A 25,171-nucleotide genomic window follows, 5' to 3' on the forward strand; every position below is an offset into this window, starting at 1 on the left:
TATTACATTTGTATTCTTTCAATAATTTAATTATATTAATTATGTTTATAAATAAATAAACTATACACATTCATATATAGAGAAATTAAATAAACACTCTTAATATTCAAATGTCTTATTAACCTTTCGCAAATTCGATTAATTCCTCACTAAAATTTTCAAAAACTGGCAACTTTGAATTACCAACACAACCAAATTAAGAAAATAAACTTCCATTAATCTCTTGTGATTTAGTAAAGAAATAATTTAACCATGCAAAGATCTAAATTATTGATCTGATCCCAAAACTAGGCAAAAGAGTTTGAAAGAGTCTCCTAATCTATAGCCCTCATGTATTACTCCTTTCTAAACTGTTTTTTATTTTTTTATATAAAAGTTTAAAAAACGAATTTAATTAATTAATAAAAGAAATAGTCAATATCATGATCCAAAAACATTTCATTTCTAACATTATTATTATTTTTTAAAAAAATTGTTCCTTTTTTTCTCTCCAATTTTTCAGAGTGTTTTTTTGTTGCAGTTCCGTAAAACACACACTCCCTCTGTGATCTGTTTTTCCCCATTCTTCTTCTCAAACACATGCAAAATCAAAATCCAGGTATATATGTATATGTATAATGCATGGATTCTATTTCATTATACATTACGTACACTATATTTCTCTTTGATCAATTGATGAATCGTTAATTTTTTGTTTTTTGCCTCTTTTTTGTTAGTGTGCATGTGATGTGCGAAGAAATTTGAAGAGAGAAGGGTAAAAGAGGGTTACATGCAGCGCAGGGGTGATCAGAAGAAAAGTGAATCACAGAATCAGTATAAGAAAAATAGTAGAGTTGGTGGTCGTTCACCATCAGCACAGCCGCAGTATCAACGGGTTACTTCTGGAAAAGGCGGTGGTAGCTCTGTTCTACCTCCTCCTTCTCCCGATTCCGATTCCTCTTCTCCCACCACGCACAGGTATTTTCCTTCTTTTTTTTTTTTTAAAGGAGTAAGAGCAGAGGTGGAGCCATTATTAGGAGTTTGGGGTTCTAAATTTTCTTTCCCTTCCTTACCCACTGAGTTGTCAATCAGTTTTTTCAGGGTTCACAAGTTAATACATATATATTTTTACTTAATTTTCTACGGAAAAGCTATCTACGGAAATTAACTAATTTTTGGGTTAGACTTATCATAGCGTTTGGTCATGGAAATTGTAAGTATTTGTAAAAAAAAAAAAAAAAAAAAAAAAAAAAAGTAGTTTTTGTTTTTAGAGTGAAAAAATGATAGTATTTGAAAATTTGAGTTGTTTTTGACTTTTTGTGAGTGATTTGGAGTGAAAGGTTTTTTTTGGTTTTTTCAAATTTATGAAAAAGTGAATTGAATTCAGAAAAATTCAGGAATTTTATAGCCAAACGTGTTTTTTCTGAGTTCAACTCCGGAAAAAGTATTATGTGCTTATCAAGGCTTTCCCATTTTGTTTTGCACTTGAGCCAAGGCCTTTAGGAAATATCGTTTTTACCTCCACAAGGTAGTGATAAGGTCGGCATATGTTATACTAGAACTCACTTGTGGAATTTCGTTGGCTATATTGTTGTTGTTGTAACTCCAGAAAAAGTAGAAAAAAATTCATGGCCAAACACCTAGGTATGGAATTTTCACACTTCTACCTACTTGGTCCCTTTATAAATGTGGTGCTTTAGAATACTGACTAGGAGGGTAAATTTAACTAATTTATTGGTGTGATTTAGGGCCAACAGTTTTCTAAGTTTTTTTTTTTAATTATACATTTGAAAATTGTGGTTAGAAGTACTACAAGTCATAGTAGTTGATAATTGATCAAAATGTTTTACGAAAAAATAAAGGTCAAAGTAAAACTTGTTTGAGTCTTCAAATAAATTGTATTGATGTCACATAAATTGGGATATTTGTGGAATGAAACAGGATGAGATAGAGCAGAATGGATGTAGATGATTCGTGGTAATTGAGTTCAACTAGTTTGGGATTGTGTCGTTGTTGTACTTATGCATGTTTGTCAAACAAACAAAGCTTTGCCTTTTCTGAATATGATAAATGAGTACTATACAAGAAAAGTTTTGACCTTAGTTAGGTGATAGTTTTAGATAATCTGTTTTGCTCGGTAAGAAAAGGAAATACAGCAATAAGTGCAGATTAAAACTGAATTAATCTCTTATAAGAAGTAGGAGATCTGTTAAGTTTTGATTTTTCTTGCCAATTTGCATTGGAAACTTGATAGTTTCCTGTGCATGTGATCGAGCTCCCTCATCTGAATTCATAATTCACTGCAAAACATTATCCCGTAATTTTACTATTTGTCTCCTAATTGTTTCATTATGCCTCAATGAGTTGGCTGAAGTTGAGTTTGAACTGCTTCTGAGTTGTTTTAGTTTCTTGACTAGAACATTACTTTATATCATGAAGTTATTGATCTAATTTGCTTATTGAGCTATTTCGTTATTGAGGATCTTCTTATCGGGTAATAATCTACACACTGCATGCATCTGAATGTTTAGGTCACACCTGCATGCATCTTCTTTGTGTCCTCATGGAAAAAATTCTATAATTGTTGAACTTTGTTCCTGAATGGAATTTGACATTTATAATGCTTAGGTCACACCTGCATGCATCTTCTTTGTGTCCTCATGGAAAAAATTCTACAATTGTTGAACTTTGTTCTGTTGAATGGAATTTGACATTTATAATGATTTCTCGTATTAGCTTCAAGAAGTCTGATGGAGAAACAGGTCCACTGAAAGTGACTGATGCTGTGCAAAATGATGCCCCTGCCAGAACCTCAGGATCAGGTTTTTAATTTTCCTCTAACCATTCACTATTCATCTGCTTAATTGTGCTTATGTCAACAACTATCAAAATTCTTTCTAGCCTATCTGCATTGCATACTAGTTTACTGAAAAACATATTACCTTGTTTGAAGCACTTTAGATTTCACAGCCGTTTCCCTTCATCACTGTTGATGAAACATCCTATGCATATTGAACACTTCAACTTTTTGTTTGTTTGTTTGTTACTATTGGATTTTCTAGATGCGTCAGTGAAAAGGATATGGTAAAACCATTGATCTTTGAAGTCCAAATGTTCTGAGAGTCTGTAGGTTAATAGGCGAAATGATGATGAAAAGCTTCATTGGTCTAGGGTAAAGAATCATGAATCAAGATAATTAAAATCTGCCAGTAGCAACTTCACACGGAACCATTTTGGGAATCCTGAAATGGGAGAACTTAAAATCTCGAATCTTGAATCTAGTTTCTTTAAAATCTGGTTCATATACCTTTCCAGAATTGAAAACGCAATGTTTCTAACTAGAGAAAGATTTACTTTAACTTGTAATAGAATATACAATGCATATACTAAAGATCTTACTGTTGCTTTTGTGGGCTTAATGTGCTGATCAGACAGGTATAACTTTTTTCTCTTCTCGTTCTTCTTTAGGTTTTCTTTTTATTTGTTCATCTGTTTGTTTGTTCTGGTTTGCCTCTAAATGATGCTGCAATTCCAGCATGCTTCCTTAAATTCGTCACTTCCAATGGATACGACATTTATCATTATAAATGCTTCTTGAACTTAAAAGGAAACAAACAGATTACTACAAATAGGTTATATGGACTGCAATTATTTTAAACATCTATTTTAGAAAACTAATTGTTGCTCATTTATGGCATGATGAGGAATCTTGTACTAGATATATTATAGTTGTGGTTTTGGTACATAAGTTATGGTAAGTGGAAAATTGGCAAGTCATTTAGTATTCCTTAAAGGAGAGATCAGATTTGGGGAATCTGTGGATCGGCGTCTGCAAGGGTATATAGTTCTTCTCATATCTTGCTTTGTGTGGTTCTCTTGCAAGCACCAGCTTTCTTTTCCTTATTTTCAAGCATCATACCTCTCATCTGTTTTTTCATTGGTTATTTCAATAAATCAATGGAAAGAATAAATCGCTGTGAAGCTATTTTTTCTCATTATTTCATGCATTCTGAGCTTTCTGGATCTTCAATTTCTCTAACTTCAGATAAGTTAGTTGAGCCAGCAGATAGAATCAGACATGAAGATAACCAAATTGTTTCTAGTGCTCTTTCTTCTCAACATACATCTTCAGATTTGGATCCGTCAGCTCCCAAGACCCCCATGAAAGGTATTCTTGCTGTCATAAACGTTCGTACGTGATTAGACATTAAATCATATCCCAATCTATTTTCTCTTGATGGATTCTGTGTATGTCTGTAATTGGACACTCAAGAGTGTGGAATCTCAGTAAAAATGGGAATGAATTGAACGGTGGACATATATGTTTATGCCCACTACATAGTTGGACCTACATCAATGGACTTGCGTATCTGCATTGCTTGTTTCGTATTGCTAACATTTTTAGGATCTCCGATGTTGTTTCATTTACTTGTGCTTCCATGAACTGTGTTTGTATTTGGCAGATGACACTTCTAAAAATGTATCTCTTCAATTTGGAAGCTTTACCCCGGGTTTTGTGAATGGAATGCAGGTACCATACATAAACAAGTCATTCATATATTACATGTGCTTTACGGGATTATGAATTATTCTATAACAAGAAAGATTACATTTAACTTATTATTAGCTAATTTTCTCTTAAACTTCAGATTCCTCAAAGGACCAACTCAGCACCCCCCAACATGGATGAGCAGAAGCGCATTCAGGTAGTGTAAGCTGTCTAGTGATTCCTATGTGTTTTATCTGCAGATACTACTTCAGATTGGATTGTGTAACCATCTCAATGAACCAAATCACAAAAAGTTCACACAAACTAGATAATAGCATGGAGAAACTTGAACAACTCCTCAAATGAGTTACTATCTGATGTTTTAGTGCATTATTTCTGACTGAATAGATCAAGATAAAGCCTTGAGTAATATATTTCTGCCAAATTAAACTTCTCTTCCAATATCGCATGTGGTTGATTGAGAAACCTGTTCTCAGAATTTGGGCATGTATCTCCTCAGTGATAGAGAGAGCTGGTTGTGGGGATTGTCATGGTCTAGCTGTCTTTCTTATTGGTACATGGTAACCGTAACTTGAACCTGTTTTAAGCCGAGGAAGATCATGTTTTCCCTATTTGTTTCAAGAACAACGTTTGTAGTAATATTATGGGTGTTTTCTACTTACTAGCTCTTTCAATTGCCAAAGTGATGTTCTGGTAACGCAACATTCTGTTTTGCAGGCACGATCTAGTCCTTTTAGACCACTGCAGCTTTTGCCTTCTTCTACTCCACATCAGCCGCAGCTAAGAGAGGACATTAGGAAGCCGATGAATAAAAATCCTGATCCTCAGCATCATGAAAGAGATCTACCTGTTCATGTTCAGGTTCCAACAGCTCTGGCTGTCGGTAGCATGCACAAGTTATCTTCTCTCCCTTTTCCGGGGGTTCCAGTCAATCCTCCTTTTCTGCAGCCTCATGGTCCTGTGCAGTTCGGAATGCCTGGACCACAGGTTCAACATCAAGGAATACCTTGTTCTTCGTTCCCAATGCCAATGCCAATTCCACTCCCAGTTGGAAATCCCAACCAAGTTAGGCATCCCCCATTTGTCCCTGGTCTCCAACCTCACCCTATGCAGCTTCAGGGAGCAATGCAACATGGACAAATGATGAACTTCCCTTCTAAATTTGGTCATCAGCTGAGCACTCCATTTGGCAACATGGGAGTTGGGATTCCACCACAGTTTGGGCAGCATGTTAGGAAGGTTAATTCTCGCAAATCTGTTAAAATTACTCATCCTGACACTCATGAAGAGTTGAAACTAGATGAGAAGGTTGACATGAAATTGGATGGTGGTTCATCTGGCTTGGCAATACATCATCCTGGGGGCTTACCATCACAGCCTATGCATTATGGTCCCTCTCACCCTATGAGCTTTTCCCCACAGATGTCCCCGAATCCTATGTTCTTACAAAACGCTCCTTCAGTTCCTATAACAAACTCCCTTGTGGCTCCCTGCGCTCCCGGACTAGGATATAACTCTTCAGGTAGGAAAGATTACTAACTTTTGTTCGTGAATGTAGTTTTAAATATTTATATGCTTTTCCTATTTCCTATCTGCAACTTTAATGTATGTGTGTGATTTCTGTTTCTCCAACTTCAGTTCAATTGGCAATTAACCAAGCTCCTGGCTCTGTTAGAAGAGAGGTTTTGGCGTCTTCATATCCAGTTTCCATGAAGACAGCAGAAACAGAAAAGGCACTGCAACCACCTTTGAGAGTTAACTCTAGTGAAGAGGGATCAAGGATTCTCTCAGAAACCTCTGTTGAGGCGCCAGAATCTGCCTCCAAGCCAACACCTTTTACTTCACCCTCAAGCAAATCACTTATTTCTGTCGATATACCTCCTTCTGGTAGTGCTACATCTATAGGAAGCAATGTTAACCATGTTCGAGGAGTCAATTATGTTGAGAACGAGTTGAAGAACCCTCCAAAGAAAAGCCAATTGCATCCTCAACAACTCCGAGAGGTATGTTTACTTTTATGATAGTGCAGTTTCCACATGTCTTCACATCTCTAGTCTCTCTCAAACTACCCATAGGGCCTACTTTCTGGCAAGGGGAGACCTTTGATTTTTCTGATTATTTCTTATTTAGTTAAACATGACTCGAGCATTCTCATAACTTTGTCTTTCTATGAATCAGGAAGGAAATTCCGTGTCCAAATCGAATCCTACTCCAACAAATTCAGCAGACTGTATTTCTGAAGGTCAAAATGCTGTAACTATAGAAACCCAAGCAGCAGTGAAAGAAACTCAAATTGAAAGAAACTCAAATGATAGGAATGCATCGGATCAAGTATCAAGCACAGGGGGCTGTGAAACTAACAATGTGGTTCATCAGTTGTCACATTCTGCTGCTTCCTTATCAGATTCCAATGTTTCTAAAATTGTGGTGCCTATTGCTACAAATAATAATAAAGAAGTTTTGCCTTCTGCATCTGGAGCAAAGTATAATGAGGATTCTCATATTCCTACTTCACCGTCATCTCCATCATATACCAAAATTAGGGGAAAAGTCTCAGAGGAAACAAAAACTGAATATCGTCGTGTTCAAGGATCAAGTCCAAAGGATAAACATACAAATAAGGTGAAAAGTGCAAACTCCAGGGGAAATAAAAAGAGAAGAGAAATTCTTCAGAAAGCTGATGCAGCTGGAGATACGTCTGATCTTTATATGGCATTTAAGGGACCCAAGGAGAAACTACAATCTTCTGTTTCTTCAGGAAGTGTTGAGAGTTGTTCCAGTTTCACTGCAAGGAAGATATCATCAAGTTCCAATGAAGATTTTTCGGCAAATGAAGATAAAAAGAGTACAGGTGAACCAAACAACTGGGAAGATGCTGCTATGTCAACTCCAAAGTTGGAAACTTCTGGTGACAATAAAATTGTTAATGATAATCTTAGGCATCCAAATGGTGGAAGTGATACTACAGGACAAATGAGATACTCAAGAGATTTCCTTCTTACCCTTTCTTCTCATTTCGGTGATCTCCCTGCTAATTTTGAAGTTCCGTGGCATATGGTGGAGGCCCTTTTGAGTCCTAACTGTAGCATTTCGAAAGGGGTAGATTTTAACAAGAATGGTCCAAACTCCTGTCCTGGACAAATTAATAGCAGACAAGGCAGCTCTTCTTGGTCTGAGAACCGTCCTACTGGAATGGGAGATGATGGCAGGTGGACTAATAAGCAACATATTGATATCAACCAAGGGGGAAATGCTAATGGTGCTCGTCCGGGTCGAGGAAACCACAAGAATATGAGGAATCTACAAGGACAGCCAGCTAGCCAATATGTATCTGTGTTTCCTGCTGGAACAATGCTGCCATTAGCCTCTCAGGGAGGAATACAACATATTCGGTCCGATGCCAACCGCTGGCAGCGGGTTTCTGGCTCCCGAAAAGGTTCATTTCCTTCTCACTCTCCACTGCAAGTTATGCACAAAGCTGACAAGAAATATGAGATACGCAAAGTGACTGATGCAGAAGAGGCAAAACGTAGACACTTGAAAGCTATCCTCAACAAGCTAACGCCACAAAATTTTGAGAAGCTGTTTGAGCAAGTAAAGGAGGTTAATATTGATAGTGCTACCACTCTTGCTGGTGTCATTTCACAGATATTTGACAAAGCTCTAATGGAGCCAACATTTTGTGAGATGTATGCAAATTTTTGTTATCATCTAGCCGGGGAACTTCCTGATTTTGTGGAGGACAATCAGAAAATAACCTTCAAGAGACTGCTCCTTGATAAATGCCAGGAGGAGTTTGAGAGAGGTGAAAGAGAAGAAGCAGAAGCTGACAGTATGGAAGAGGATGGAGCGGTAAAGCTGTCAGAGGGAAAGAGAGAGGAGATGAGGTTACAAACACGAAGAAGGATGTTAGGTAACATCAGATTGATTGGAGAATTATACAAGAAGAAGATGCTTACAGAGAGGATAATGCATGAGTGCATCCAGAAATTGCTCGGGCAGTACCAGACTCCAGATGAGGAAGATATTGAGTCTCTCTGCAAGCTTATGAGCACTATAGGAGGAATGATCGACCATTCCAAGGCAAAGGATTACATGGACGCGTATTTTGATATGATGACGACAATGGCTAACAATACAGATTTGTCTACTAGGGTGAGGTTTATGTTGATGGATATTATTGATTTGAGAAAAAATAAGTGGCAGCAAAGAAGAAAAGTAGAAGGCCCCAAAAAAATAGAGGAAGTGCGAAGAGATGCTGTGCAAGAACGTCGAGCTCAGGTTGGTCGGTCCCCTCGTGGTTCAAGCACTGTTTCCTCTGCTAGAAGAGGGCTGCCTGCAGATTTAAGTCCTCGTCCATCCATGTTTTCTTCTCCAGCTCCTCAGATGACTCCATTTCGTGGAATACCATCACAAAATCGTGGAGTTGGAAGCCAGGATTGCAGGTTAGAAGCTAAACATCCACATGAGAGTAGGACATCATCAGCTGCCTTGCCACAGCGATCTATTGATGATAATAAAACAATGAGCCTTGGTCCGCGGGGAGGCCCCGGAAGGGGAACGCCTTTCAGGGGTCAAGCAATGCATTCTGCTGGTCCCGTGACTGCTGGTGCTGGTGGGTGGTCACCATACAACTCAAGACAAGAATCAATATCCAAATATGCTCCAGGGACAGTTGTGAAGCCTACTGCTAATTATGCTCGGCCAAACCAACATGAGCACGCACATTATGCAGAAAAAGAATTAACAAATACAAATCGTCCTTTTGGGAGATCTGCCGAACCACCAGCGTCAAATTCACCAGGAACGATATGGTCTGAAGAACGTCTTGGAGAAATGTCGATTGCAGCTATTTGTGAATTTTACAGGTATAATTTCTCTCGTCATTGTTTAATTTTTCCACACCCTAATTGCTAACCCTTTCTTTTACGGTGAATCCATGAAAGGAGTTGTGTTGAAAAATATACAAGTGACAAGTGCATTACCGATCAAAAAATGTAAAGAAAGATTACAACTTGAGGACTTTTTTCAGAATCTGCATCATAGCAAGAGTGTAAAAGAATCATCTGAAGGAAATGATAAGACCGGCTAATTAATTATGAAGTTTACATTCTTGAGATATGATAACTTTTATAGACTTTATGCCCCAGTTTAATTAATGCGATCAAGTATTTGTTGCACATATCTGTAACGTGAAAGTTATTTTAGTAAGGAAAATTACTTCTATGATTGTAGCTTCACATTCAGGGAGCCGACATTTTTAAGAAATTCGTAGCAAAGAAAACTACTAACAACATTTACATAATGTACATGGAGTTATTCTTTCATTCTGTTTGACTACATGAGAGAAGATCCATTCAAGGATTTCATTTGGATAATCTCAAAATCCTGCTCTTCCTATACACACCTTTTACAGCTATAAACTTATAATCCGTGTGATTTTCTGGTTCCAGTGCAGTTGATGAGGACGAAGTTGTTCTACGCATTGGAGAATTGAACTCACCAAGCTTTCATCCAATGATGCTATCGATATGGGTAAATGACTCATTTCAGAGGAAAGAAAGGGACAGAGATCTTCTTGCTCGGCTTCTTATCAGTCTTACGAAGTCAAAGGTGGTACTGGAAACCAAACATCTCATTAAGGGGTAAGCTGACTATTTCTTTTCTAATGTCATCCGACTCTTTTCTTATAACTTTCTTACTCTTAACAGGTTTGAATCAGTTTTAGCTACTTTGGAGGACGAAGTTACTGATGCTCCAAAAGCAGCTGTATTTCTTGGTCACATTTTCGGTAGATTAATCAGCGAAAATGTGATCTCTCTGAAAGAAGCAGGACATCTTATACAACATGGTGGTGAGGAGTCTGGTCATCTTCTGCAAACTGGATTGGGATACGAAGTTCTCGAAAGTACATTTGAACTTATAAGATCAGAGAAGGGAGAATCAGCCTTGAAAGATATCTGCAGCGCGTCCAGCACACAGTTGGAAGATTTTAGACCACCTGTTCTGTCCAAATGAACCAGTTTTTAATCATTAGGTGGTGACAATAACCTTTTTCTTTCGACCTGGTTAATGGTTATTCATTATTTTACCTAAGAACAAATGCAGAAGCAGGACAACTGAATATGCAGAATATTTTGTGTAATGCTTAGGCATGTATACGTGACTGTTGATATCAACTTTGTGAAGCATATATCAATTTGGTTTACTGGGCTAGGTGTTTTCCAAGATAGTTTAATGTTCTAGGTAATTTCTTCACTTATGTCCAAGCCTTAGTGGTCAGGGTTATTTTGTACCTGTGTTGGTGGGAGGTAGCAGATACTTTAATCAAGGTGCACGCCCTTGGCGATAATCCTAATCCCCCCCCCCCCAAATTACAACCAATTCTCACTTCTGAATTAAACTCAATGAAACCACCTCCCCTTTTGTTTTTGAACCTTGGTGGGGAGGTAGCAGGTACTAAACGGATGATTAGATGTGTACATAAGTTGGTTCGGACACCGTCTTTATATAAAAAAAATGATATATATATGCATCAAAGTATCTAATGTTATTACATAGGTGTCTGTCCGGTGTGTTATTAGTATGTAAATGCACATAAGCCTAAGTGGAGCACAAATATATTTACCATATGAAGATTGATAAATAAATTGACTTGGGAATTAAGTTTGTAAAATTTGACATAAAACCTTTTTAGTTCCTAAAACAGATTGTATTCAACAGTTTAAATGTAGAGATTATTAGATAAGAAATTGGCAACTCAACGATCGTATCAAAAAATGTAGAGATTGTGCACCAAATGTGGGAGAAAATCTTAGTGAACAACTAGTTACAGGAGTTGTTGATTTTTTGTACCAATGGATCTTTCTAATAGTATTTAAAATTTGACAAGTGTAGCATATAGTAGCTCAAATATGAGGTCCAATTTATGACAATAGTGAGTTTGTTTGTGAATTAGTCAAATAAGATGACTTTTAGAAATTATAGGGTACGAATCACATTTCATGTTTGTTTTTAATAGAAAAAATTCAATCAAACATGTAAATTATTTCAAATATTTTCACAAAAATTATAATCAAATTCAACTTAATAAATTTCAAATAAAGTGAAAACTATTTGAAATCTATCGCGGAACACCTACCAAATTACTTCACTGAAATATAAAATTTTAAGGGAGTTTTTCACAAACATCCCGTGGAATACTATTTACTTTTTTTTTAATCGTATATATAAATCATGCACTCATTACACACAATTATACATATATCATACATCTGCGGGTTATTTTTTAGTTTAAGCGGAAGTGATGCAATTTACAGAATTGTCCAACTTGGTTAAAATTAGGGTTTTCCAAAAAATAGTTCAACAGGCCCAAGATGGTTTACAGATTCGGGTCAACCCGAAGATAACAAATAATGGGCCGAATCTTGTCCACAATGCAACTAATTATACTTCTTTTGACGCTACAAATAAAAACCCTAGTTTTTCTTTTGCTCTTATCACCCTTCAGAAGCAGCCGCTCCAAATCCTCCATCAACAGTAAAAAATGGTACACTTTTTCCTCTATGCATTATGCTTAACTTGTTAAATCTGAGTTTTTATTTGTTCAAAGTGTCAAAAAAACTGTTTTTATTTGTTCAATGAAGCTGTTTCCTTTTAGTTTTTGCGTTTTTTGGTTAATGATGAAAAGGGTCGAATTGTTATGTGGAATTGTTTTTTGGGTTATAGTCTGTTAGAGCTATTCATGAGGTTTATTGAATGTTACTGGAGAATGCCAAAGATTTTATTTTTTTGGGAAATGGGTATAGTGTATGATTTATTGGTAATTTGGTTGTAATATTTGTTAACCCGGAAAAGCAAATGGTAGTATATGTTTCAATTGTTCATTTAATAGAAACTCTCAGTAGAATATATTGAGATAATGACAAATGCAAATACAATTTGTGTGGAGGTTGTGAATAGGTAGAGTTGTTTAGTCTACTCTATAATAGGGAGATGGGATGGTGTAGACAGCACTAGCACATTGAACTTGAGTAAAAGTTGCAGCTAGTTTTAATGTGAAATGTGCTATTTTTGCTGCAGACTAAGAGGACCAAGAAGGCTGGAATCGTTGGAAAGTATGGTAAGTATTACAGCTCATTTTAGAACCTTGCGTTTTGCGGTGATGAGGATATGTTTTGGTAGTATTGTTAGCCTCAAGGCGCTTTCTACTAATTTAGTGGTTTAATTTCTCTATATGTTTTGGTATTATTGTTAGCCTCAAGGTGCTTTCTAGTAATTTAACAACTAAATTTGATCAAGTGGTTTAATTTTTCTATCTGATCTGCTTGGTTAGGAATTTGATTCATTCTACCATTCCTTAAAATTGTTTTTTGCTACATTAGCAAGGCATATTGGAGTCCTTCTAATCCAATACACTTATGATATCTTGTTAGGAGAAATTGTCTGCAAACTGTAGGTTCCTATTAGTATGTAATTTTCTTAGTTTGAACTGTTAGTATGGAGCACAGATAAATTATTATAGAATATCTTTGAAAAATTCTTCAAGCTTAAGAAAAAATGATAAATAATAATAGTCGGAGATGATGGAGTAAATAGACTTTGTGAATTCTGCAGTTTTGAGGCTTGTAATAATATATAGAGAAATATGATGATGAGATGAGTGTTGCATATGGGCATCAAATCTAAACTTAGAAGTTATATCTCCTAGCTTTGCTTATCCTTTTGAAGTTTTGCTTAGATGTTTCTGTTTAGGCTGTGTCATTAACACTGAAATAGATGGTATTGATAGTGAGCAAATGTTTGTTTCCCTTAAGTTTGAGCTGCTGATTGTTACTGTTAATCAAGCATGTTCTATTTTATGCCTGGATTAGATGTATGAAGTGAATGGTTATGTGGGATTGTAGGTCAGGCTAGATGTATATGGTTTTGCAACCTGACAACTTAAATTTTGTTGATAACAGTATGCCCATGAGCTGGAATCAGTTCTTTAAATGGCCCTTTTCATCTGTTGCAGTTGCATAACTGAACTATTGAAAAGCTTCTGTTTTCTTGTCTTTACATTTATGTTTCTGATTCGCTTGCCTTCTACGCTTAGGTACCCGTTATGGTGCCAGTCTGCGTAAGCAGATTAAGAAGATGGAGGTTAGCCAGCACAGCAAGTACTTCTGTGAGTTTTGTGGAAAGGTATGGGCCTGGCTCTGTGCAGTATAATAGTTTTCTTGGCTGCATTTGGATTACTGTTGTATTATAAAGAGTTCTTAAGTTTAGGATTCTCACCATATATATATATACTTGTTATGCAGTATGCAGTAAAGAGGAAAGCAGTGGGAATTTGGGGTTGCAAAGATTGTGGCAAAGTCAAAGCCGGTGGTGCTTACACATTGAAGTAATTACTCTCTCAACTTCTATTGTTTTCCCTTTGTGTGTGTCAATAACTAATCTCTATTTCCTTTTCAATAGCACCGCGAGTGCTGTTACAGTTAGGAGTACAATCCGAAGACTGAGGGAGCAGACTGAGAGTTAGAGCAATTGTCCCCTTCTGGCGGTGCAGCTTATTATGTGTCTACTTATTTTGACATGTTTTTCAATTTTGAGTATTTTATGTTGTGAGATCAGACATGTTTTTCAATTTGAGTACTTTATGATGTTCTGAACCATCTCAATTAGCCATTAGTATAAAACTGTGTTTTCCAGACAATTATTCACTGATGCATTTTGTTGCCATTACTTCTTTATGCCTACTGAAAGGCTTCGTTGCTGGTTGAAATTTGACGTAATTGGTAGTAAACTGATATTTTGCAAATCACTGAAAGGAGGAAGTTTAGCTCAGTTTTTTAAAACCATAGTACTTTTTCCATTTCAATTTATGTTATACCCTTTGTCTCAAATTATGTCGTTTTCTTTTGAAAAATAGTCGTCCCAAATTATTTGTTGTTATAGAAGTTCAGGATAAGATAAACTTTTTTCTTTTTTCATTTTATCATTAGTATAATTTTGCTTCAAGACTACAAAGTCTTTGATTATGGAGTGTTGTCAGTTCTTGAAGCTGTTGATATAGTTTATTCCAAGCTGTTTACTTAGACATTTTATCCATTTCTATTGATATGTTGACAAGGTGACCTTGGCAAATGATATACTCATTATTGGAGATTACATATAAATTAAATAAATACTCAATGGAGATATTTTATAACTTGCATATATAAATAAGGTTAATGTAGTAAAAAATTCCTTCTAATTATGTTTCTCAAGGAGCAGATATAAGGCAAAAAAAGGATAGATATTTTGAAACGAAGAAAATAACATTTTACTACTATTAATAAAGAAAAATATCATTCAGTTTAGAACTGTGTTTTGATTAAGTGGCTGAAGCTATTTTCCCCTTCCCCACCAATTATTGAAAAACACAAAGCCTTAGTTATAGTGGGAAGGTTCCCTGCTATTGAACACTACTTTGGCTACTTGATTATCTGACCTCAAGTCAACCTAGTTCCTACTAAAGGAGTAGTGAAACGGAGCCAAAATTTTCACCAAAAGAGATTAAAATATAAATAAGTGAAGTTCGGATGAACCTCCTCAAGCCTATCTAGCTCCGTCCCAAGGGTGGAATGATACTTTCCACCTATCGACTTAAAATTCTGGATATGCTGATGAAACAAAATTTATAAAGTCATTTGTTAATACAGCATATGTTTAGTTACTATTACTTTATACAACACAACACAGCACCGGTGTTGAGATACAAGCTTAGAAACTTGGCCATTCTCTTATGGCAAAACACAGAAAACAGGAAACTATCTACACTTGCTGGACAGCAACAACAAAAAGAAAAGATAAACGACCTACTTACATCTGCAGTCTTTTTTTTTTGTTGCGCTCTTAGCTCCTATAAGAGGGCGCACTATATATGCATATTAGTAAAGGCCTAATGAAAGGGACACGATAAACTTGCTCCTCAATCAGCTCGTTGCCTGTTGTGGTTCCAAGTTGGTCCCTGGTAGTCTCGGTCTCTGTATCTAAAAACAAGACCGTTGAGAGAGTGCAAAACCATAGCCTCTGCCAACTGAGGGGTTTACACAACTGATAATGGTGAATGGCAACTGTCTCCATTCTGATGGATCTGGTTTTGGACAGCTTTCACAGCTGCTACTCTTGCTGCAGTGGCGGACTTGTTGGCAGAAGAAACAGCTCGTTTTGCTCTTTCATCCACCTTTGGCACATTAATAGCTTTCTCAGCAGCTTGTCTTGCTTCCTAAGAACAAGGAAGAAAATTTATGAGCACATTGAGGTAGAGATAATAAACACAGCCAAATTTATGAGCACATTGAGGCATTGCTGAAGCTTCAAAAAGGGGATTGGAAGCTTCCGCCAGAACACCCTCTCCAGAAACACAGTCAAAAAAGGAAATACAGAACTGTTGAAACGAGAGAGCAATGGGAGGAGCCAAATTTTGCAAATATATTTGCAGCCTGGTTTCTTAAAAAGGGAAAAAAAGAAGGGCCATTTTGTAAGAACTGTCAACTAATTTAGAGGTGGTTTGTGTAACCTCTATCAGTACAAGTTCAAACTAAATTTCCAATTGTGAACAATGGCGAAGTCCGTACTTTTTCCAGCCACTTATTCATTTTCTTCAATGTCCCTACAACATCCTACTATGATCAGGAAACAAGATTATTACCTGGACTGCATGAAGCACTTTAGAATGGTCAATTGCAGAAGGAGATCCTGGAAGGGTGCCAAGACTACTTGAAACATTCAGAATCCCATTTTGCCAGTGACCAGACTGAGTTTCCCCATTTCTGAAAGTGTAAATGCCAAACCCTTGCCTCTTCCCCTCATGCCAGGCTCCTTCATAGCGATGTCCATTTCCAAAGTGGTATACTCCAAAACCATGCATCTTATCTGCAAAATACTCTCCAGCATATGTATCCCCATTTCTGCATGGTCATGCAAATCAACAGACTGGTGAGAAGAAACGCATGCACTGATATTCTCCCAAGAAAGAGAACAGAGAAAAGAAAAGAAATACAAGAGTAAGACAGATCACAAGAAAGAATGAACATGGGTCAAAACAATTTGGCTTCCCCTCATTAACATGACTATCCATGTTTATAATTCCGAGGGCTGCCACGATGCCATCCAGTCATCTTTGTTTATGCTAACATGGCTTGGCTTGGTTGGCCACTTCCCTCTCCCCACCCATTAACTATCTTGAGTTATACTGAGTGCTACATAAACAAGAAACTAAACCTAACTAAGCAAGCAGCTATCCAATTAAGTGATAAGAGTGTGTTAATTCATTTGAATAATACATGAGAAAAGAGGGTGAGAAATGACAACAGAAGAAACCATGGAATTCCAGGCTCCCCATGCGCAGTCAGCAAAAGAATCCTGAAAGTAGACTCCTTGGACTGGAGCAGACAAAGAAGCTAAGCAAGAAAGATACCCTAACATAGAGGAATCAAGTATTAGCAACAGAATACCACCAAGTTGAACTAACCTCAACATGAAGAGGCAGCGCAACAGGATAACTCCAAGTTGAACTAACCTCAACATGAAGAGGCAGCTGGTGATTTCACAAAAGCCAGTTCAGGGTACTGCAGTTATTGCCTGTTCTTGGTCCTCGAAGAATGTCTTTTATTGAGCGTTAAAGTGTAGGTTAATAACTTAATATCTTAAACTTTACACGTTGCTTATCCTCACATTTATAATAATTAAATGCATCATGATCCATAATGTATGTGGGAACTTGAACATATTACTTAGTATAGTCACTATATACCCTAGAGCACCGATAAGCAAGTACACTGAAGCTAAGACAAAGAAATACTTGATACAAAATTATGTTTCCTATTGTGCATGTCAAAAATATGGAACTATCCCAACAAAACTTGAACCAATTGAGCCAACAATGTAGCTCTTGGAATGTGCATGAATTCTAGATGCTACAAGGAAAATTCAAAAAGATCTCTAATCTGACATGATTAAGGACAAGGCAAATGTAGCCGAAGCACATATAACCCAAATTTTGAGAAAAACAAGTGAAAATACTAAGCCTTAGCCATTGAGAATTCACATGAACAGAAAAGCTCTACTTGAAGAATAACAACAACAACAAACCCAGTGTGGCATCTGGGGAAGGTAGAGTGTACGCATACTGTACCCCTACCTTGTACGAGATAGAGAGATTGTTTCCAATAGACCCTCGACTTAAAATAAAGCATTCCAAGCAGTAAGGAAATGCAGAAATGAGAGCAGTAGCAACAATGAAATAATGTGAAATGAAGAGCAGTACACAACATACATAGGAAAGAATAGTAATGACAACAAAATAATGCGATAATCGAAGCGCACACACACACAAACATACTTGAAGAAAACATCAAGTTAATAACTAGAAATTCAAAAAGAAACAGTTGCAAATGCCCTCAAGTGGTTACCTGAAATGATAATGACCCAATCCATGTTTGACACCCCACTTAAACTCCCCTGTATAACTGCTTCCATCTTCACAAGTATGAACCCCATATCCATGACACTGCCCATTACACCATTCCCCAGCATATAGATCCCCAGTATAAGACCTATACATCCCAACTCCATGTCTCAATCCCTGCCTGTATTGCCCCCTATACCTGCTCCCTTTTGACCACGTTTCGACCCCATATCCATCATATTTTCCATCTATCCAATCACCTTCATACCTCCCATTCAAACGATAGTAATAAACCCCACTTCCTGAGCATTTCCCTTTATGAAATTCACCCTCATACACATCACCATTGCTGTAAACTTGCACCCAACAACCTGAAACTGGTTTCCTTTCTTGTTTCGGCTTTGAACCAATTGACCAAACAACTGAAGGTCTAGACTTTGAGGCAGTAGGTGATGAATGAAGATTGATAGACAAAGTTCTAGCAAGAAATATGCGGATAGAAGGAACACAAGGGAGAGCAACACAAAGTGAAACCACAAGAAAAGCAATTACAGCAACAATAAACAGAAAGTAAATAAAAGAACCCCAGTACTGAGTTGAAGTCAACAAGTAAAGAGAAGGCAAAGACAACAATATAAAAAGCTTCAAATGGACTCTAATCCAAGAAGCATGACAAGAGTGATGAAGGAGCCTTAAAGTGATCCTTTTTGTAGCTAACAACACAGGAATAGAACAAGGACATAGAAAAGACTGATTTGATGAAGAGCTAGACTTCAACACAGTAGATTTGAAATGATTGTGTTGTACTTGTTGGTTAACAGATGAAGATGGGGTTGGGGAGTGATAAAGATTAGAACTTTGAGACATTATTGGCCTTTTATGAGGTGTTGACAAAAGGGTTTTTCCTGGTGATTGATTCTGGCAAATAGGTTCATCCCTAAAGTGAATCTGATTGGTTGAAGAATCTGGTGATGGGATCTTGATTTGGAGATTAATCTTGCAAAAATTCTCAGATGGGGTTGACTGATTTGAGGTAAAGATTGGATTTTGATATTGTTTTTGATTGGAAGAGATGAAATTGGATGAAAGGTCACTGTGTTCTTGACCTATCTGAACTTCAAGATTCTTCTGATGCATTTAACGTAAGCTAAAAAATGGAAACTTTTTGTTTTTTCAACTCAAAAAGTTCAATTTTTTTCAATTCTTATAAAGATTTGTGATCTATTTCTTCTGTGGGTATTTGTGCTTTTACAAGTTTTCTGGTTTTGATAATGGCGGTCTAAGATTATTGTATTTGGTTTTTTTTTTTTTTTCAAGAAACAAGACCCAAAGTGGGGTTAAAGCAGAAGCAAAAAAAATTGAAGGTTGGATAATGGGATTTATTATTTTTATTTATATTTTATATTTAAATATAAACCCATAATATTGGTTACATTTACTATTTGGCCATTGAGCTTTGGTTATTACTTATTACCCAAACTCAAATATTTCTTCTTTGCACCAAAATGTTTGGGAAAATGTTACCATAGGTACCTAAATGATAGAAGAAATGTAAACTAGTCCCTAATGTTATACTACCTAATGTCAAGAAATTCTTAAGGTAACGATTGATAAAATGAGTGAACTTTAGAGATTAAGGTTCGAATCGCAGTAGATATGAGAGAAGTTAAGTGATTTTCTTCGATCTATATAAGTTTTAGTGGATAAAGTTATTCGATATTTGTGTTGGTATGAAGTAATATATACATAATGAAATAATTGAGGTGCGCGCAAGTTGACTCGAATATTATCAGTTAAAAATGATAGTTGATGTTGGCTACTTCCTAGTGTAAGTCCTTGATTGTCATACGCTGCAAGAGTGCAGCTATGTTATAATTATCTTATCTTGGTTAAGAATTTTGATATCTTATAAGAGAGATGTTAATAGAAAGATATTAGGTGTATGATTTTTTGAAAGGGGTTAGTGATCGATCAATCGGTATTTTTGATAATAAAGTTATACTAGCTACTCTAATTTTTTCTATAATAATTGCTAGGTGATCGAAAATTTTAGTATTAATCATTTTTCTTTTTTGATGTTTTTATTTATTTTAAGAACTTGATTAATTTAGATTTGCGTTGAAAATCAACTTTTAAAGTAAAGTTCATGTAAGAAAATTTTACTTTAGAAAAAAGTGTGCTTCGATCCCTAGTTTTCAAAACTCGAAACCTCTTATTGATGGCACTTACCGCCTTATCTTTGGAGGTATCCATGGTAGAACTAGGATGTCGCAAGGGCATCGTTCTTACTTCTACCTATATTTATTTCGTTATATTTTAATTTTTCTTCATGAAAATTATAACTTCATTAACAAGGATATATCTATTTTCATTTATTCTTAAATCTTATAGTACATTGAATATGTAGCAACTATCAAAAGTTGGAAACATCATATTCTTATAATTAAGGAGTTTTTGTTTGAAAAGCCATAGATAATCAAGATAGAGACGCATTATATTAATAATTAATAGGATTTGTAAAAGACGTATAAGAAAATGAAAACGTTAATCATGTAACAGATTCCTTTTATCAAATTGCACTAAGTCAACATCTATTCTTTATAGTCACAAATATTTTCAAAATCCTTAATTTCTTAGTTGAAGCTTAATTATACGCAATATAAATACTTAAAGAAAAATATTAAAAATATTCATAAACTAGTCGTGAATTATTAGTTTCATTTTTGAACTATTGACAACCTTAAAAACACTCTTTTACTTGACTAACTGAACGTAAATACACCCCCCGATCTTACAATATGAGTGAAATACACCCCTAAACTCTCGTCAAATTTAGGGGTGTATTCAACGCTTCCCTTCACTTTTTTATTAAGAGTCACATGTCATACAAGAGTTTGAAACCACTTGCTATGTCATATGGTAGATCGGTGGTGTATCTAAGTTTAGCTAGTCAAGTAGAAGGATATTTTTAAGGCTATCAATAGTTCGAGTACAGAATTAATAATTTGCGTCAAATTCAGGAGTGTTTTCAACACTTCTCTAAAAAAAACAAGTAGCGTATTAATTCACATGATAAAACAATCATTTTTTGAAAGAAAAATGATAAGATCATTTGGTTGACACGTTTCGTTTACCAACATGAATTATGTCGGGATGGTTAGAATTCTCCACCTTAATTAAAGGTTTTGGATGGGTTCATGTCCCTGAGAATGAAAAACTCTATTGGCACAAACCTCAGAAATAGACCTTACAATGTGCAAATTCAAATTTAATCGGATCCCATAACACATTGAACACCTATGCGATTTATAGTTTATAGTTTTTTAATAGACATCTGAGTACATCATCCATGAAGAAAGCAAAAGTATTTAATTAACGTGATAGACTAAATATCACAAGATTAATTAATTCAATTGCAACTGGCACCAAAATGTTTCCTTTTTCTCAACAATATTTTTCTTATAATTTGGTGAAGTTAAAACTAATTTAGCTATTAATTAAAGCTATTACCATCATAACAACGAGGCAGGTCAACACATCATACACTATAATTTTTTTTTAAAAAAATATAAGTGTTGTTAGGTACATAATCTATTAGGATTTTGATATATAATATTTTATAAACTCAATAATTTGGGTTTGACAAAATCCAAAATCTTAATTCGTTTATTGTGTTAGGTGAAATAAATGGTGTTGGACGGAATATTTCTGGATTATTTTTTTTTCATATATGCAATGTTATAAAAATCAAAGATTACTTGTCAAGAAAGGAAATACCAATTTAATAACACTACAATTAATTTATTTCCTTTTCTTTTTCTCTGAATCATTTATGTAAAAAATACTTCGTCAACCATGTCAAATTAATGATAAAAACATACACCTTTCATTTCAATTTATGTGAGATTGTTTGATTAGTCGTAAAGTTTCAAAAATAAGAGAAAATTTTGTTATGTTTATGAAATTGTCCTTAATAAAGTCACTTAAGTGCTTACTTTTAGTTATTTTTTTCTTTCACAATAAAGTGTTAAGTGGGACATAAAAGAGAAAAATTAAATTGGTACCATTAAATAGTTGTCAATAAGGAAATGTGACATTCTATTTAAAACAGATTAAAAAAGAAAAGATATCATACAAATTTAGATAAAAAAGGTAGTATTTATTAAAGTAATATAACAAAATAGGTAAAAATGCTTTTATTGTTATTTATTAACTAAAAAAAAACCTGAAACTCGTGCTTGGGATGATACTAGTGTTGATGGAATGAATTTCCTTTTACGATTGGTTTTGAAAAAGCAACTCAATGCACAAAACATCTCTCGTATTAACAAAATTTAGGGAAGAATCTTACCTTAAAGGGTGTGACTAGAAAATCTAATCTACTTTTTTACTCAAATTTATGACCTATAAATCACACTGAGATAACTTTATCGTTGCTCTCAACTTCTCTTCTCAAGAACAATTCCACTATAACCATATATTTTACTTTAATTAATTAATTATTTTAAATAAATAAATAAGAAGAAAAAATGTGTGGCAATTTTGAAATTGGGCACAAATATCGAGGTGAAATATTTGAGGTTTGTGGTCCCTAATCCCAATGATTTTGCTTAGCGTATTCTCTTCTCTGCATCTCTTGCGGGTAACGACAAGAGTAATGAAGGCCCATTTAATTACTGTAAAGGCCCAAGTCCATATTAACGGTTCTAACTGATCCAAAAGATATGCCGCCAAAACCAAACCCGGGCCCACTCTCCACTTTTTTCCTAATTTCCTAATTAAAGAGCTCCTATTTTTCCTTTTTTTTTTCTTTTCAAAAATTGCTCGCGAAAATAATCCAATATGACCACTTTTAAATTAAATAGAGAAAAAAAATTAAAAAAAATTGTAAAAGGAAATATATAATTAAAAATAAGTTTGTAAAGAATTGTCAAATTAAATTTCTCATATTTCTCTTGTTAAGTTCTTTTTAATTCTTTTTATATTATTGAAGAAAAATAATGTGTGGTCAAATATTTAAAAACCTTCTTATCAAGATTACAACTATTGTAATGGATCAAAAATAGATGGTAAGGAAAAGGTTTAAATTTTAAAATACTTCATAAAAGATTGCTATCATTAGAATATTATTCTATTATGATAATATCATTCAACCTATTATTATAAAAAATATTTCGGATAAAAATAATAATTATATATATACTTCGTATATGTCTAGTTTCATTCAAATTTGTTAAGAAAATACTTTTTTTCGAGAATTATATTAAAAACAATCTCTTTATTTTGTTTAAAATAGGAAAATTCTTCAAAAATATCAGTAGGCTTGCAATCTGGTAAGAACATACTCGCATTTTTTAGACATCATTTATGAGATCATACAGATTATGTTATTATTGACGATTTGATGTTATCACATTTCTAGTTTCAATAATTTATTTGGTTTTAATGATAAATTTTGATAGGAATGCACTATACGAGTGGTCAATTTTCCATGAAGTAAAAACTTTCATGATAATAACTTAAGATATATCCTACGATCATAAAGTGATTTGATCAAATGTACAAGCTTAAGTGTAGTTAAAATAAGCCAAACCAAATAGATGCCTTTGAATATTTATTTTATATTTCTATTTTTTATTAAGTTTGTCCTTTACTAGTACTCAATTAGTGATGAGAATATTCGATGATTTAAGAAGTGACTTGTTAATAATTCAGATATTCATAACAATGAAAATTTACCAAATAAATGTCAATTATAATTTATTATTAAGTATACTTATAATGTATAATGTAGTTATAATTTTTATTTTCGCACATAAAAGTACAACCCTCTTAAGTTATATATTTTTGTTTTTCATTATCATGTATGAGCTCAAAGGTTCGACTAATTTAGATTTTATGTTTGAAAGGTTTCACTTTCAAAGAGTAATCGGTCTCTATAAAAAGCAATCATATTTTCAGAGCTTGAGTTTGAGACCAGCTTGGATCAAGAACATATTGAATGCTTACAAATTAACTCTGTACATTCGTCTTTCTTTAAAATTGAATCAAATCTTAATACCGTTCTCTTCGTCCCAAAAATACGTTTGCTTCTCGAGAATTAATTTGACTAATTTCTAAAGCTATATCAAACTAGGTTAGTTCAATATTTTAAGATTAAAATTTTAGATATTAAAAAACGATATGAAAAGTACTATAAGATGTCATTCTTTCATATCAATATGGTGAAAAATATATATTAAAATATTAATCAAATTTTATATAATTTAATTCTCGATAAGCAAAATGAATATAAGTTTTTTTGAGACGGGTAGAATATAATGTAAGTTAGAAACACTTCATATATGTATTGATATAATGAACATTTTTCTTTTAACTTTTCAAGATTACATCCCAGTCACGTGGTTAATAGTCGAATTTCTTATCCTAAAGCAAAGATATTTATTATATCTAAATTAACACTAATTAATATTAAAAGCTTTCACTAATACTAATAAATAGGTCTCATAGCTTCTGAGTCACTAATACTAACCATTCACGTGCTTTCCAATAAATTATTGTGCAAAGTGCAATTTCTTAATATGAAAAGGAAAATTAGGATCACAATTCAAATATAGGATAATGCAAATTGCAATGGATAAGAGAGTTGATTTATGACTATTTTCTTGCTTTTTAAGCATGTTTCCTTCATCATTATTGTGACATGTTCACAATAAATACAAGACAATTTTTTCTCTTTCTTTTTTTTTCTCGAGGCATTCGGTACTTGTTTTAAAATTCGACTAATTTAAATTTACGTAGAAAAATCTTGCTTTGAGAGTAAAGTACTCATTACCATAAACAATCATATACTCAAAATTTGAATTTAAACAATAGCGAAACCACATGCAAAGTATAAGGCGATCAGTTGGATAATTTTGAATTTTTTCATAACTCTTTAATTATTATTTTGTATATGATATGTTTAAAATTAGAAGATTAAAAAATATTTCGTTATATTTTATATATTTTAGCTAAGATTATATAATTTTTTTTTAAAATTTCGTGTTATATCAAATTCAGTAAAATAAATTTAAATAGTTTACAAAATGTTCCTATCCCATCACCAAAGCACACTTGACCACTACATTCAGGAGATCTTTAAAAGAACGACTAAATTAAAAGAAAAATAAATTATTACTATTTGATTAGGATAAGAAAGAAAGAGAAATATTCCATCTGTTACGTACGTAAAATTATTTTCT

General features: G+C 34.4%; 4 protein-coding genes across 7 annotated transcripts in view; 3 read left to right on the forward strand and 1 right to left on the reverse strand.

Annotated features, from left to right (window-relative positions):
* LOC125827093 (60S ribosomal protein L37a) overlaps window positions 1-14,216 on the forward strand; it is a 145,313-nt gene extending 131,097 nt beyond the window's left edge. For 2 of the 3 annotated variants that reach the window (XM_049506456.1, XM_049506457.1), the window contains exons 2-6: window positions 12,000-12,038; window positions 12,572-12,611; window positions 13,587-13,675; window positions 13,795-13,877; window positions 13,952-14,216. In XM_049506456.1, coding sequence (XP_049362413.1) covers window positions 12,036-12,038; window positions 12,572-12,611; window positions 13,587-13,675; window positions 13,795-13,877; window positions 13,952-14,015 — 279 coding nt within the window. In that variant the 5' untranslated portion in view covers window positions 12,000-12,035 and the 3' untranslated portion in view covers window positions 14,016-14,216. Of the gene's footprint in view, window positions 1-11,939; window positions 12,039-12,571; window positions 12,612-13,586; window positions 13,676-13,794; window positions 13,878-13,951 lie in introns of those variants that run through there. The other variant, XM_049506455.1, reaches the window with a different exon arrangement.
* On the forward strand, window positions 481-10,697 carry LOC125827063 (eukaryotic translation initiation factor 4G-like). Of its 2 annotated transcripts, none has more exons than XM_049506421.1 (11): window positions 481-598; window positions 717-957; window positions 2,716-2,801; window positions 4,025-4,147; window positions 4,443-4,510; window positions 4,629-4,685; window positions 5,207-6,011; window positions 6,128-6,492; window positions 6,668-9,357; window positions 9,943-10,134; window positions 10,201-10,697. In XM_049506421.1, exons 2-11 carry the CDS (start codon window positions 770-772, stop codon window positions 10,505-10,507), a joined length of 4,881 nt encoding a protein of 1,626 aa, XP_049362378.1. In that variant the 5' UTR covers window positions 481-598; window positions 717-769; the 3' UTR covers window positions 10,508-10,697. The 2 variants fall into 2 exon arrangements, with proteins under 2 accessions (XP_049362378.1, XP_049362379.1); XM_049506422.1 differs by having other exon boundaries at window positions 9,943-10,102; window positions 10,201-10,322.
* Window positions 1,723-25,171, forward strand: part of LOC125827081 (serine/threonine-protein kinase SAPK3-like) — a 106,478-nt gene continuing 83,029 nt past the window's right edge. Inside the window, exon 1 of the mRNA XM_049506444.1 lies at window positions 1,723-1,726. The gene's annotated coding sequence lies outside the window, so the exon portion shown is untranslated. The remainder of the gene's footprint in view (window positions 1,727-25,171) is intronic.
* On the reverse strand, window positions 15,137-19,277 carry LOC125827074 (uncharacterized). Its single transcript, XM_049506436.1, has 3 exons — window positions 17,932-19,277; window positions 16,170-16,428; window positions 15,137-15,743 (listed from the first exon to the last, which is right to left on the reverse strand). Exons 1-3 carry the CDS (start codon window positions 19,062-19,064, stop codon window positions 15,564-15,566), a joined length of 1,572 nt encoding a protein of 523 aa, XP_049362393.1. The 5' UTR covers window positions 19,065-19,277; the 3' UTR covers window positions 15,137-15,563.

The sequence above is a fragment of the Solanum verrucosum genome, unplaced genomic scaffold, assembly GCF_900185275.1.
Source record: "Solanum verrucosum unplaced genomic scaffold, falcon-dt-bn FXZP01000060.1, whole genome shotgun sequence".
In the NCBI taxonomy this organism is placed as follows: domain Eukaryota; kingdom Viridiplantae; phylum Streptophyta; class Magnoliopsida; order Solanales; family Solanaceae; genus Solanum; species Solanum verrucosum.

What these genes read in the sequence shown, in the direction of transcription:
- LOC125827063 (XM_049506421.1), top strand. Translation starts at nt 770, where the DNA reads ATGCAGCGCAGGGGTGATCAGAAGAAAAGTGAATCACAGAATCAGTAT. An exon ending in ATGAGCAGAAGCGCATTCAG is followed by an intron (nt 4,686 to 5,206) that starts GTAGTGTAAGCT and finishes TCTGTTTTGCAG; the next exon opens with GCACGATCTAGTCCTTTTAG. An exon ending in ACCAAACATCTCATTAAGGG is followed by an intron (nt 10,135 to 10,200) that starts GTAAGCTGACTA and finishes TACTCTTAACAG; the next exon opens with GTTTGAATCAGTTTTAGCTA.
- LOC125827074 (XM_049506436.1), bottom strand. Translation starts at nt 19,064, where the DNA reads ATGCATCAGAAGAATCTTGAAGTTCAGATAGGTCAAGAACACAGTGAC. An exon ending in TTGGGTCATTATCATTTCAG is followed by an intron (nt 16,429 to 17,931) that starts GTAACCACTTGA and finishes ATGACCATGCAG; the next exon opens with AAATGGGGATACATATGCTG. An exon ending in AAGTGCTTCATGCAGTCCAG is followed by an intron (nt 15,744 to 16,169) that starts GTAATAATCTTG and finishes CCTTGTTCTTAG; the next exon opens with GAAGCAAGACAAGCTGCTGA.